Source organism: Desmodus rotundus, chromosome 5 (genome assembly GCF_022682495.2).
Source record: "Desmodus rotundus isolate HL8 chromosome 5, HLdesRot8A.1, whole genome shotgun sequence".
NCBI classification, from domain to species: Eukaryota; Metazoa; Chordata; class Mammalia; order Chiroptera; family Phyllostomidae; genus Desmodus; species Desmodus rotundus.
In genome coordinates, this window is record NC_071391.1 from 60,486,747 (window position 1) to 60,501,930 (window position 15,184).

The following is a 15,184-nucleotide window of genomic DNA, read 5'->3' on the forward strand; positions in this document are numbered from 1 at the left end:
GAACTCAGGTTCCGAGGGACTAAGTAACTTTGCAAGATCACCCAGATTGTAAAGGGTATAGCTGAGACTCCAGTCAAACTGACCTGTTTCAACTTTATCCTTCTAACCACTACATTCTGTCGCCTCTCACTACCACGTACAGGTTTTTGATGTAATATTACAGCTAAACGGTCTGCATCTTGTCTTGCTCATTCAGAGAAAGCCTCTCAGAGAACGTGGCAGCAGACCAGAGGTCTAAGTGAAGTGGGAGAGTAAGCCACGCAGCTGTGGTGCAGCGCCCTGTTCAGGCTGAGGGAACTGTGTGTACAAAGACCCCAGAAGGAGTCTGTGTGGCAGAGTGGGAGGCGAAAGTTTGGAGGGGTGGCCTCAGGTGCTTTCATCTACAGCGCTGAGTTGCCATGGTGAGGACCAGGCCTTGGATAGTTTTGGTCAGAGTCGGGCTTTGAAAGGATCATGCTGGCTAAAGAGTTGTAAGTGGTCTTTGAATGAAAGAGTCAAATGAAGAAATGAAAAATAATCTATCCTCTCTTTATCTTTCAGGAAACTACACTCTGAGAGTTGATTGCACCCCACTGATGTACAGCTTGGTATACAACCTAACAAAGGAGGTACAAATGATTACATACAATTTTAGAAAATCTGAGTTCTGCAAATGCCTTTAGCTTGAGATTCCATTAATATGCTAAGCATCTGTGTTGTTTTATAAGTTGTCTTTTCTTCGTCTAGCAAATATCTTCTCCATAGGGCATTACGTCTAATAATACGTTTACACACATGATCCTGTATCTCCCCACACCACCCCGAGGCAATGTGTCTACATCCCCACTTGAAAATGAGAAAGCTGGAGCTTAAAATGCAGTAGCCACTAAAGTTACACAACTTATCCAGCAGCCAAACCAGGACTTAGACCTGTGGTTTAATTCCTTCATTTTAAAGCTGCTTTATATTCCTTAATATAATGAATGATATCAAGTAACTCAGGATGTAGGAAGACGTAAAGTTTCTAACTGATTGAGAAAGGGTGTGATTAAAAATACACCAGGTGCTGGCTGCTGGGGCGGAGGCTAGGTGAGGCCATATACCTACCCTCTTTCCTGACTTCCTGACCTGGGCTCCAACCACTGAGCCCTACTGGGCTGGGCTGACCACTAAAGTCATCAATTCTGATAGCAGCTCGAGGTACCGAACTTGGAGGAGAGGTGATGCTTGAATTCCTAAAGGACTGACAGGCAACTCTTCACTTTGGTTCTCCTGCCCCATAAATCCTCTGTTCCTAAAATTAATTATAATGTATAAGGTTTTTGGCGTGGCAGATTTTTCTTATTACTTCTAATTACCTGATTTGTATTGGAAAGAAAATAAAGACTTGCCTATTTAATAGGATTACCAATTGAATTGTAATTAGCCAGAAAAACATATTTCCCTTCAAATAGGGATTTTAAGTAAGACTTAAATATCACTAAGCTCTAGTTTCAAAAGCATGGAATTTAATCTTATAACTTAACTTGTCCCATGGGAATAGAAACAATTAATTTGAAAAATATTTATTTGTGTTGTTACTTAAGAGTTCTATCATTTTCCTGCAGTTTTATCAATTTCCATGAAATATGTAAAAATTTAAATATCAGAAAGAGGGTATTCCAGAGAGTTCTCACCACACTTGTAACTTCAGGTAAATGCTAAGGAAACTGGGTGGTTATATTTGTTTACTGGGCAGGTGGCACCCTGGGACAGCTGCAAAAACACAGTTCTCTAGGTCAGGTCTGAAATTATGTGATGCTTGATGTTTTTCGGTTTTGTTTGTTTTGGGAGAGTGAATTGCAGCATATCAATTTTTAGTGATAAACTGAGAACTTAGTCATATATTTTTACACTATTCCAAATTTGCATTCCTTAGAATAAATGGAATGATACTGTCCCTTCTACCAAAGTTTTGTGTAAATCTATAAGCTGGAGTAAAATTATTTTGTTTCTGTATTTGGTCGTATTTTACAAGCGAAGATGTTAGTATAACTTCTTTCCCCCACACTTATGCGAGTTTTTGTGTGTCCCCACTGACCTGTGTACATGCCTCTGTCACACCACCGAGTCCCACACTTCACCTACAGTGCCCACTACGGAGGGTTTGAAATGAGTAGGAAATGCATCTTACTGAACTTTGTATCCCTGGCGTTCAAAAAAGTCTTAAAAAGCATAGGCACTTGATAGGCTTTTTAAATTTTAATTTGTTGAAAAAATAGAACATAGGACTTTTATGAATTGTAAAATAAAAACATTCTATACCATATGTTGTTCAATCACCTATGGGGAATGGAACATTAGTTAAAGTTTATTTGCTAAGTGTTTTTGGTATAACATCTAATGCTCTGAGTCTAGAATCCAACAGCAGGTCATATTTTATTCTCCTAGTTTGCTCATCTGTAAAACCAGAAAATGTATTTAAAGTCCAGTACTTAATACAATTAAAATAAATATTCAATTAATTAAAATGTTAATGCACTTGTTTGATTATGTATTATTTAAAGACTTTAGCAACCTTACTGCCAAAGAAGAAATATTAAAAGGAATACCTTCCCTTACCTAGCTTCCTTCTTTTCCTTTTTTTTTTTTTAATAAGAGGAGGAGAAATAATGTTTTTGAGAGCAGTCTCCCTTAACTAAGAAAAATACATCAAAAAATTTTGTACTATAACCATTCCTTTGAATACAATGGCTTGGTATAATTTGGTGTAGCCTCTTTTCCATTCCTCCCATGTAATTTTTATGGTAATTAAACTTATACATAATAAACAACATGAGCATTTCCCCATATTGTCAGACACTGACTATTGTAAGTGTTAATGACCGCTAATGTATGAATTGTTCCCTTGTTTTGCTGAATATAGTTTAGCTATTCATTTCTTAGTTAATGGACTTTTAGATTTTAAAACATTTGATTTATAAGTATTCTCTCTCTCCCTCTCTCTCTCTCTTTCTCTCTTTCAACTTGTGTAGCTCCCGAGTCCTGATGAAGGCTTTGAAGGCAAATCTCTCTATGAGAGCTGGAATAAAAAAAGCCCTTCCCCAGTGTTTGATGGCATGCCCAGGTAAGCAAAGCAGACAGACAAAACTCTCTCCTGAATTTAGCATGGGATTGTGTTGGAAAGAAAAGGGTAACTTCTTTTAATCTTTAATAATAAAAATTTAATTGTTCAAAATTGTCTAATATCTGATCAAGGAAAAGTGATGCTGAGCTTCACAAATAAAAAGTTACTACGTGTTTGGAAGTTAAATCGAGTGTAGGCCATCACAAAGTGCTTCTCTTCTGAACGGTAATGTGAGCACGCGGTCCACAAGTCAAAGGTTGCAATGGTGGAAAGTAATTGCCCCCCATATTTCTGTCCGCTGGTCACTCTATAAATTTTCTTTTCTCTGAACATCATACAATTAACAAATATTTTAGCTACTCTAAGAAAAATATAGACACTATTTCAGTTTTGGTTGTGTAAATCAAAATTAACTTTAGACTGCAATAGAAAACACAAAGCATTTATTTTAATACAAAGGATCTGTAGCCCTGGAGACATAGATCGGGTAGAAACCTAAATTGGGTCTGCACCACCCCCACCGCATGTCAAGTGGAAGCCACCTTTTACAATAAAAGTTCCCACCTAGCTTCTCAACTCAGTATCTTTTATGTAAATGAGGTATCCAAATTGTGCGATTCTGATTGGACAGAGTAGGTCTCAATCATATGTAGAAGAGGACCCAGAGTTGCCCTGCAATGTTTGAGTCAGACAAAGTAAACTAGACCAGCATAGTGCAGGAAACAGGAATTTAGTCTGAGGTTCTTCGAGGTGAACAGAGTACATGAGGGGCGCCTGCTGGCAAATGGCCGCTAGGCTTTGGTTATCAGATTTGGGCCCTGGGTTGACCATAAGGAGTCCATCTCACAAGAAAGATTCCTTCTCAGAGTTCACATGAAATGGAAGTTTTCTTCTCCAAGCCCACAAGCGAGGGGAGGAATACATGTCCCAGTAGTTTAAGATTGTAGATATCAACAATATGAATAATTTAAAATTTTATGTCTGATTACTTGCAAAATGTCTTCATTTTGCAAGTAATCAGACATATACAACTGTATATGTCTGATATATACAGACATATATATGTCTGTATATTTTAACTGTTTCATATACAACAAACATAAATAAGTTGATGAAGGGAATTACTATTTATGAATCTTTTTTAAAAAGTGACATAGAGTTGTTATACTGTGATTTACAATAAGAGATAGCCCCACTTCTGGCACTGAGCTTTTAAAACCCACGTATTTCCTGAGCTGAGAGAGCTGCATAGGTGTTTCTTGTTATGTTAATTAGTGCCATTTGGAAAACATCGAAGAATGAGGGCTGGTTACCTGGAGAACCAACCACATGATTAGAGGGGTTGAAACTTTCAGTCCAGGGATAGTAAAGGAGCTAGAGGTTGAATAAATCACCAATGGCCAGTGATTTAATTGATCTTGCCTATGTAATGAAGCCTCCACAAAATCCCAAAAGGACTTGGTTCAGAGAGCTTCAGGTAGTTGAACATGTGGAGATTCAGGGAGAGGGAGAGACTAGAACCTCGGTGTCCTGTCCTGATACCTTGCCCTATGCACCTCTTCCCTCTGGCTATTTCTGATTTTATATATATCCTTCTATAATAACCCAGTGATCTAGTATGTAAAATGTTTCACAGGGGACAGTCCTGTGAGAATGAGCCCTTGACCTGTGGAATCTAATGCTGTCTCCAGGAATACAGTGTCAGTGTTGAGTTGAATTGTAGGACACCTGGTTGGTTTCCTGAATAGTTGCTTGCGGTTGGTGTGGGAAGAATCCCACTCTGCTCATTGGAATTGGGTCCGGGAACACAAACACAAAAAAGCAATGGTCACCATACCCAAAATATTCTCACAGTAGGTATTTTGTGATCAGAACTGATATTTTTCTCAATTATTTTCTGCTTGTCTAAGGTGATACATCAAAAAATTGTATTAACAATAGTAAGAATGGAGTTTGATTGTCTTTAATCTGTACTTGATGAAATGATTACTCAAATAATCTTGAGTTTTATCCCTAAAAGGATTAGCAAGTTGGGATCTGGTAATGATTTTGAGGTGTTCTTCCAAAGACTCGGGATTGCTTCAGGCAGAGCACGATATACTAATGATTGGGTAAGTGTATCTATCAGTACTTGGAGAGTATTTATGAATATATTTTAGCTAAACAAATCATTCTGAATCAAGAAAAGTGACTGAAGCACTACAGGAATAGAGGAATTGAAGCAGAAGGGAGAAGTCTCAATGGCTGAGGTGGTGCTACCACGGGGACAGTTGCTGCATCTGGGATCCTTAGCCTTGTGACTTGAACTTCCCCATACTCCCTTAAATAAATTTTCTGCTTCATTTAATGGTATTGTATTCACCCAGTTATTTAAACTAGAAATGTAGGAATTGTCTTTGACTCCTCTCTACCCATTGTAATTCAAAATCAATCTTATCAAGACCTGCAAATACTTGAATTTTATCTGATTATATCTCCAGTCATTAAACATGAATGTTATAATAACAAATGGTGTTATAAATAATGAACAGATACACAAGTCATTTTTTATTGTTGCTGATGATAGTGACAATTTTACAGTTTTTACTTTTATCAAAGTAACACAGGTATATAGTTCACAAAATGTCACATAGTACTAGAATTTATAATGAAGAGTGGTCCCTTACCCCACTTTCATCTTGTCCCACGTTTGATTCTGTTCAGCAGATTAAAATTCTTTCAATTAATCAGTTTTACGAATTCATTTACTTCTTCCTAGAGAAGATAGGCATTCAGTTTTCTTATATTGCTTCTTCTTTCAACCCCCGAATACTTAACCCTTATCACATGTCTCCATATATAGTTGAACTACACTTGTTGATCAGAACACTATTTTTTTGTCCATGTATCCTTAACTAACTTACCACAAACTCTTCATCTATTCAGACGCATCAGGTGATGTGGCAGATTTCATCGTCCCCGTGAGGGCTCTTCTTCGGCTCCTCTGGGTTCTTGGGCTGTTCTCGCTGCCTGTGGTTGAGCTCTGGCCTGTGAAATTTTCCTTCACTGAGAAACCTGAGAGTACCTTCATTTCTCTCCTGTACTGGACCTTCTGCTTTCTGGATGTTGTGTCTTCCTATTGCTTGTAAACTCCGTACTTTTTTTGGAGCACATCCTTCAGGAACTTCTTGAAAAAGGTGTATGAAAGCTAAAGACGTTGCATGTCTGAGAATGTTATGTATTCCACATACAATTCTTCCATAGTTTGGCTGTGCACAAAACTTTTGGTTGAAAATCTGTACCTTCAGAATTTTGATCTCATGGCTTTATTGTTTTCCAGTCTTCAGAGATTGCTGTTGAGATTTTGGAACCATTTGATCCCAATTCCTTTGTCTCTGATATATTTTAAAGGAAGATTTTAGCATCTTCTCTTTAACCTTGCTTGTGCCATTTTTTCCATACACTGGGCTGTGCACATAATGGGTCCTTTGGCCTGGAAAGCTGTGTCTTGCAGTTGGAGAAAATATCTTGTCTTTTATTATTTATTCCCTTTTTTCTCATTCTTGAACTATTATTAATTTAGCATTTGAGGATCTTTTTTGATGTATTTGTCTTTTCTCTTTTGCTTCTATCTGTCTTTTTCTACTTTCCGGAATATTTTTCTCAACTCTGTCATTAATTTTTTATTGAATTTCTTTTATTGTTCTGTTTTGCCCGGCTCCACCCAGTACCCCCCACTACCTCAAGCAATCCTCATACCATTGTTAATGTCCATGGGTCATGTGTATAGTTTCTTTGGCTACTCCATTTCCTATGCTGTACTTTACATCCCCATGGCTACTCAGTAACTACCTATTTGTACTTCTTAATCCACTCACCTCTTCACCCATTTCCCCACACCCCACTCCCATCTGGCAACCATCAAAATGCTCTCTGTATCTCTGATTCTGTCTCTGTTCTTCTTGTTTGCTTAGTTTGTTTTTTAGATTCAATTGTTGATAGGTATATATTTTGGCCATTTTTATTGTTCATAATTTTGATCTTCTTTTTCTTAAATAAGTCCCTTTAACCTTTCATATAATAATGGTTTGGTGATGAAACTCCTTTAGTTTTCTCTTGTCTAGGAAGCTCTTTATCTGCCCCTTGGTTCTAAACGATGTGTTTGTTGGGCAGAACAATCTTGGCTGTAGGATCCCCTCTATTTCATTACCTTCTTACTGGGAGTTGATTTTATTTTAGTTTGTGTGCTTGGTCTTTATCTTTCAAGTTAACTCTCAATGCCTGGTCATTTTTAGCAATCTGTGCTACTTAGGAGTGAGACCATGAGAAGCTGACTGAAACCCTGTATGCAAGGGTGGCACTTTTGGGAATCTTCCCAGGAGAGTGATCAATAATGTCTGTTCCAGTTGCTTCATTGGGAGAAAACCACCATTTAGAATTTATTGGTCTTTTCTCTTAGACTAGTTGTTCTCTCCAGAAAAGAAATCTTTAATAATCTCCTACCATTGGAGTAGGAGATTAGACAAGATTAGATAGGGTAGTAATAAGGGTAGATTTTAATATTATCTACATTTTACCTTCTAGAATACTTCAGCAAAGAAAGGTTAATAACCTTTGCGTTACTAACCACCTCAAGTTATTTGGTATTAAGTCCTAAGTTTGCATTCAAATTCTGACAGGCTGATTCCAGAGTCTTAGTCTTTTTAACATACATATATCAAGTATTCTTCTATATCAATAAAAAAAAATATGCAGCTAAAAAATGGGGAAAAGACATGAATCGGCAATTCACAGTTTGAAAAAAGTTTTTGCCTCTTGCCTTTGATGTGTGTCTTGGTTTCTTAAACTGTCCTAGCATCCCTTCTCTCTCCTTAGTGAGGTTTCAGGTCCACCCCTGAAACCCTCGCTGCTCAGGCTCTTGACTCTTCAGCACACTGCTTGTTAGGGAGTTGTTCATTCATGGAATTTCAGTCATTAAGTAATTTGCAACATTACCCTTTATAATATTGGTTATACCCATCCTGTCTTTTTAAGTTTTTTACTCAAATGCAACATATTCTTTCATTGTTCCAGAAATATTTCCACATCTCCTGTACTCTTAAAGGCAAGACTGTTAGGTCTTTCCAAGATAATTTTTATAATATCATTGATGTTACATATACATGTTTTTTAATTGGTAAAAACTCAGGGCAGGTTTTAATATTATATTAACCCTTTAGTAAGTGGCTTATACAGGTACTTAAATACTTTCCTTTATTCATTACTAACCAGAATAGTCTCACTAATATTAATAGTAAATATGGCATTATGTATTATATTATAAGCTATCTTATAAGGGATACCTATTGTTCTTTGCTTTTTTTTGTAGGAAATATACAAATCTGGCAGTTTTCCACTGTATCACAGTGTTTATGAAACATATGAATTGGTGGAAAAGTTTTATGATCCAACTTTTAAGTATCACCATACTGTGGCCCAGGTTCGAGGAGGGATGATATTTGAACTAGCCAATTCCATAGTGCTCCCCTTTGACTGTCGAGATTATGCTGTGGTTTTAAGAAAGTATGCTGACAATATCTACAATATTTCAATGAAATATCCAGAAGAAATGAAAACATACAGTGTGTCATTTGGTACGTTACACTTCCTCTTTCTCAATTCATTATCTGTATGTTTTTATTAATTCCTAAAATATGGTGACCTACTTTGGGTCCATTTATTATTTATTGCTATTCCATATGATTAAATATTTTGTTTATGTCTACAAATGTATTTTTTGTTTCACTCATGTTCATGTTGTAATATATAAAACATAAATACCTTATAAAATACAAAGGAGAACAACTTCCTATATTGTTCTCTTTGCTGAAGCTGAAACAACACCATTTAGATACTGATTTCTCTTTCAGATTCACTATTTTCTGCAGTGAAGAACTTTACAGAAATTGCTTCTAAGTTCAATGAGAGACTCCAAAACTTGGATAAAAGCAAGTATGTTCTACATATATAAGTTTACTTCTATTTATTATATAAGTAAAAAAGAAATGCATATTGACATCTCTGTTGAAATATCTTTGCAAGTTTTTTGCTCCTTCTGTCCCTCCACTCTAGTGCATACAGGGCTGCTGTATCTCTCAAAGGCCTGCTTCTGACGTTCTGACTGGGCACTCTCCTGCTGGGAAAGGCTCGTCCCTTCTTTACTACCACTCATCAATACGAAATCCCCCCTTAACATTGAAGGTCCTCTACTGCGTGACTGAAGCCTTATCCAGTTTTATCTCCTGTTCTTTCAGTATCTGTCCATCATGCTCCCACCAAACTCCCCTATTCCCTAAACACATGTTCTTCCTCCCTCTTCTTCATGTCATTACCTCCGCAAAGAGTTCTTTTTTCCCACTTCCACCTAGAAAAATTCTATTTATCTGGAATAACAATTATTGTAAACCCATTGTTTTACGATTAATTGTGTATAAAGTCACAAAAACCAAACATAATTTGAACAGATGTTTAAGATGGGAGAAAAATAATATGAGAATATTAAGGAATTTTTTTAAAGTAGAATTTTGAGGGTGAACGTCTACTTTATATGAAACATATGCTCACATAAATATCAAATCCTCAGGGACTGATGCAAGAATAGATAGAAAGATAAGAGCAGAAGGTCCAAAATAAAGTAATTATATATAAGGATCTATTTGTAATGAAGGATACATAAAATCAATGGGGAAAGAAAGATGTATTCAAAAATATTGTTGTATAAACTTTTTTAGCAACTAATTAATAAATGAGTTCAGAGTCTCACTTCATATTTTATGCAAACATAGGTAACAGGTGTGGAATTCTTTACTAAAAATTGAAATTTCTTAGAAGTGAAATTCCAAGTTTAGAAGCAACAGGGAAATGACACTACAATCAGATTTGAGAATATTGCAGTGGTAAATAACATGAAAATTAATTATCAATAACAAAGATAAAAGAGTGGGAAACCTCTTCCGAAGTCCCTGTGGGACAACCTGTCTCCTAATTAATGCCCGGAGGATTGGTGGTGGGGGGAGGGGGGATGGGAGAACTCTCAGTATCCTCAGGAAGACTTCTATTCCTCTCCCAGGCAAAAGCCAGGGATGCCTCTTTTGCACCAAATTTGGAAAGGGGGCTATATGTTAACAGGGGAAACCTGGTTCTTCTTGCTGATGCAGTAAAGAATTACAGATCAGCAAGTCTGTTAGTGTGCAAGTAGGGTTCATTAGTGATACGTTCTAGTGGAAGAGAGCAGGCCTTGCCAAGGCTGGGGAGAAAGGCAAAAGCAGGGATGGCAAGAGCAAGGGTGACAAGAGGCCTCGGGTCCTTTATTCTGAGGACTTACATAGTTGGTAGGATAGGGATGAGGGAGTTACATACTGGCTGGTGGGTAAAAGTGGTGCCAGCTTCCCCTAGGGGGACATGACTACCCAAACGTAGGTATGTGTGAGGGTTCTTTTCTAGACAGTGGAAATGGTACATAGAATTTAAAGGCCTTCCCTTCTACGTTCTAGGCTTTGGGAAGTGCAGGATACCTGGAGATCTTAGTACGATTGTCACAGATGCTCACAGAAGTCCTGTCTCAAGGACTCTTCTCTCCTCCTGTACTGTCTTTGCTTGTGTTGTTCGGAATGCCTGGCAATCTTATCAAACCAGGCTCAGGACTGCTGAATTAATGGCACAGGTCTTCCCCTACCTCCCTGCCTTGGATTGCTATCTATTCTACCTAGTGCTAAAAGGCATTGCTTGGCAACCAGGACTCTAGATGCTGGCCAGCAACAGCAGTGCAGCCTCAGAGTTCTTCCTATGCTATCTCCTGCTTCATATACACATTATAAAAAATTCCTTTTGAAAACTCTAAGAAAATCCAAAAGAACAAAATTGGAAATACTGGCAGCAGACAAAACAAACAAATTTAAAAGAGGATACCATCTGTACAGAAATAGATATAAAAATATTCAAATTCATTAATAAACAAAAATACAAATGAAAATTTTATCTATTTGTGCATCAAATTAATTGCTATTAAATTTTATTGTACCCATTGCTACAGGCTGTTCACTGGAGCATTGTGACTTATTTTAACCTTTTGAAAAATAGAATTACATATTGCTGAAGTTTTAAGAGCCATCACTTAGTTCTTACACTTTACTATATTTCTGTTTCTTGAATAATTTTCTTTGTTTTTTTTAATTACCCTTCCCACATCATTTTTTTTCTAAAGTATATTTTATTGATTATGCTATTACAGTTGTCCCATTTTTTTTCTCCCTTTCATTCCCCTCTGCCCTGAACCCCCCTCCCATCAGCATTCCCCCTTTTAGTTCATGTCCATGGGTTATACATATAAGTTCTTTGGCTTCTCCATTTCCTGTACTGTCCTTGACCTCCCCCTGTCTATTTTATACCTACCATTTATGCTTCTTATTCTCTGTGTCTTCCTCCCCCATTCTCCCTTCTCCCCCTCCCCCTGATAATTCTCCATATGATTGTTATTTCTGTGAATCTGCTCCTGTTCTAGTTGTTTGCTTAATTTGTTTTTGTTTTTGTTTTTAGGTTCAGTTGTTGATAGTTGTGAGTTTGTTGTCATTTTACTATTTGTATTTTTGATCATCTTCTTTTTCTTAAATAGGTCCCTTCAAACTTTCATATAATAAGGGCTTAATGATGATGAACTCCTTTAACTTGACCTTATCTAGGAAGCACTTTATCTGCCCTTCCATTCTAAATGATAGCTTTCCTGGATAGAATAATTTTGGATATAGGTCCTTGCCTTTCTTGACTCTGAATATCTCTTTCCAGCCCCTCCTTGCCTGTAAGGTTTCTTTTGAGAAATCAACTGATAGTCTTATGGGAACTCCTTTGTAGGTAACTGTCTCCTTTCCTCTTGCTGCTTTTAAGATTCTCTCTTTATCTTTCATCTTGGATAATGTAATTATGATGAGCCTTGGTGTGTTCCTCCTTGGGTCCAACTTCTTTGGGACTCTCTGAGCTTCCTGGCCTTCCTAGAAGTCTATTTCCCTCACTAGAGTGGGGAAGTTCTCCTTGATTATTTTTTCAAATAAGTTTTCAATTTCTTGCTCTTCCTCTTCTGCTTCTGGCACCCCTATGATTTGGATGTTGGAACCTTTAAAATTGTCCTGTAGGTTCCTGAGCCTGTCATCATTGTTTTGAATTCTTGTTCCTTCATTATGTTTTGGTTGAATGTTTATTTCTTCCTTTTGCTACAAATCATTTATGTGAGTCCAAGTTTTCTTCCCTTCACTGTTGGTTCCCTGTATATTTTTCTTTATTTCACTTTGCATAGTCTTCACATTTTCCTCTATTTTCTGACCATACTCAACCATTTCTGTGAGTATCCTAACTACCAATGTTTTGAACTGTGCATCTGATAGGTTGGCTATCCCTTCATCATTTAGTTCTATTTTTGGAGCTTTGATCTGATCTTTCATTTGGGCCATATTTCTTTGTCTCAGCGGAGCCTTAGGTATTCACCAGTGCAGGGCAACTCACGTCACTGTGTTGTGGTGCTGTATGTGGGGAAGTGTCAGAGAGGGAAAAATGCCACTTGCTCAGCTCTCAGCCTGGCTTTCAGTCTCTTCCCCTACTACCCACAAGCAAATTAGGCCCTTCTGGTGCCAATTCCTGGGTGGGTCGGTTTGTGTACATTCTAGGACCCTGTGGGTCTCTCCAACAAACTCTTCTGTGAGGCAGGGAATTTCTTCCACCACCCCACCCCCACAGATTTTTACAGCCAGAGGTTTTGAGACTTTCTTTTCCTACACTGGAAACCTGAGTTGCATGGTCTGTCTTGTCCCTCAGTTGTTCTTCCAGGTTTGTCTGCACACAAATGTGGGACCACCCAGTCCTCCAACCACCACCTTGCTGTGTGTTCTCTCTCCTGCCCCAGCTGCCCATCTCCACCCCTCCTACCGGTCTGCATGAATGCTTCTTCTTTGACTCTTTGGTTGTTGGACTTCCACAGAGTTTCATTTTCTGGCAGTTCTGGTTATTTTTTGTTTTTAAATATGTTGTTGTCCTTCTGGTTGTGCGAGGAGGCAAAGTATATCTATCTACGCCTCCATCTTGGCCAGAAGTCCTGTTTCTTGAATCTTTTTCTTAAGGAAAAAGTTTCAAGTTTGAAAGGAAAAAAAGGCTTCTCTGAGAAAATATGATTTATAATTCCCAATAATTAAAAATAATTTTAATACCTAAGAGGAAAGAAATTACTAAAAAAATTAGGTGTCCACCAATTTAAACATTTATAAGCATTAAAATTGATGATCATAAAGAAAATACAATAAGATATTTATAATGTGAAGTAAACAAAAAGGATATAAAATTGTAAATATATTTGATTACATTTTTATTGAACACAGAGAAAAAGTAAACCAATTTATAAAATAATGGTGTTATGATGAATATGGAGTTTTTTATACTTTTCAATCCTTTCCAAATTTCTCATGTGCAAAAATGTCAACAATGAGAAATAAACTTCAAAGAGATCCTTAAAATAATGATATTTTCTCCCTCTGGCAAACTACCTGTAGGTCAGATTATGGCTTTCACTTCTTTGAGTATTTCTGTATTTGTTTCATTTGTTCCAAATGATACTAAGGTACAGTTTCTGTCCCTGTGTTATTGTTTCCAAATTTGGAGCTCTAGAGCACTGTCGTGCATGACAATAGTAATGCTGGCTAAAGCAAATGAAACGGGATGCTGAATTTCTGAACTAAAACTGAAATCTGAGGAGCAGACACTTCTTTAAGCAATTCCTTGACCCATCAAAGGATATAGCATTGACTTCTTGGTACCTTCGTGCTCACACCATATTCCACCCAAAGACTGATAGTTCTCCAGTCTCCCGAGGGAAGCCAGCATGTTCCTGGAGTGAAAAGATCCCGTTTACATAACTGGTGCTCTGAGCATTACCTCCCAGGGTTTCTTCAAATTGAATCTCTCTGTATAAGGAAAGTTCGATGACTTTCAGCCACAAGGTCAGGAAGAGAGAGAGAGAAAGAGGGAAATGTGTGTATACATTGAAATTACTTCCATAAGTAGATTAATAAGTTATATAAGATGAAAAGGTCTTGCCTATGTTTAAGTACCTGGGTTTATCAATTAATGGTTATTTCAATATAAATAAAAGTTACTTTCATTTTTTTTCCATTGGCACACATGACTATTTCTATGGTTTTCTAAGCCTCAGCAGAGTAGTACTTCATAGAATTTTTAAAATGTAACTATGTTATTGTTCTTAATTTAAAACTATAGGAACTTAAAATATATTAGTATTGTTTAGTTTCATTCTAATATTTTTGTTTGCTAAGTAGTGCACACATTTTCATGAGGTTATAACTGTATTAATTTCCTTTTTAGCCTAATATCATTGAGAATTATGAATGATCAACTGATGTTTCTGGAACGAGCATTTATTGATCCCTTAGGGTTACCAGACAGGCCTTTCTATAGGTAAGGGGGGAAATGACTCATTTTAATAGCATTTCTTTTTTTTTTTTGCACTGTAGAAAAATAATATCATAATTGATTTCTTGTAAGCCAATAGAAAATGTTAAAATGCATGTTGTATATGATGTATTATTTTTCCTTGATATAAGCTAATATGATCATTATGTATCTTTCCTTTTAGTGTCTTGTTTATGATTATAAAAGGATATGTGTTCACTGTAAGACATTTAGAAGATTCAGAAAGTCACAAGGAGAAAATAAAAATCTCAATCCCATCAGTCATTTATAAAATCATGTTCATATTTTAATGTATATAATTTTAGCCCTTCTCTCATTACATACATAAGACATAGTGAATATATGCAGGGGTGGGCAAAAGTAGATTTACAATTGTAGTACAAGTGAATCATACAATCATTAATAAACTAATATAATAAATTGTGTTTTATATACTGTAGACCTACTTTTGCCCACCCCTATATTTATACATAAATATATACAGTATATAATATGATAATTTACTCACTTTCCTAATGTTGACATTAGAATTTTTTTCTGTTTTTGACATATAATATTTCTGTTCCCAGGTTGATCTTACCAAGTATTACAGAATTAATTTATCATTGGCTATCA

The 15,184-nt window shown here is 36.7% G+C and overlaps 1 protein-coding gene across 1 annotated transcript in view; it reads left to right on the forward strand.

Moving 5' to 3' along the window:
• The window catches only part of FOLH1 (folate hydrolase 1), a 53,071-nt gene that overhangs the window by 36,181 nt on the left and 1,706 nt on the right, over positions 1–15,184 (forward strand). The window contains exons 13-18 of the mRNA XM_053924985.1: positions 541–608; positions 2,994–3,085; positions 5,106–5,196; positions 8,433–8,697; positions 8,974–9,055; positions 14,462–14,554. Of these exons, the coding sequence (XP_053780960.1) occupies positions 541–608; positions 2,994–3,085; positions 5,106–5,196; positions 8,433–8,697; positions 8,974–9,055; positions 14,462–14,554 (691 nt within the window). The remainder of the gene's footprint in view (positions 1–540; positions 609–2,993; positions 3,086–5,105; positions 5,197–8,432; positions 8,698–8,973; positions 9,056–14,461; positions 14,555–15,184) is intronic.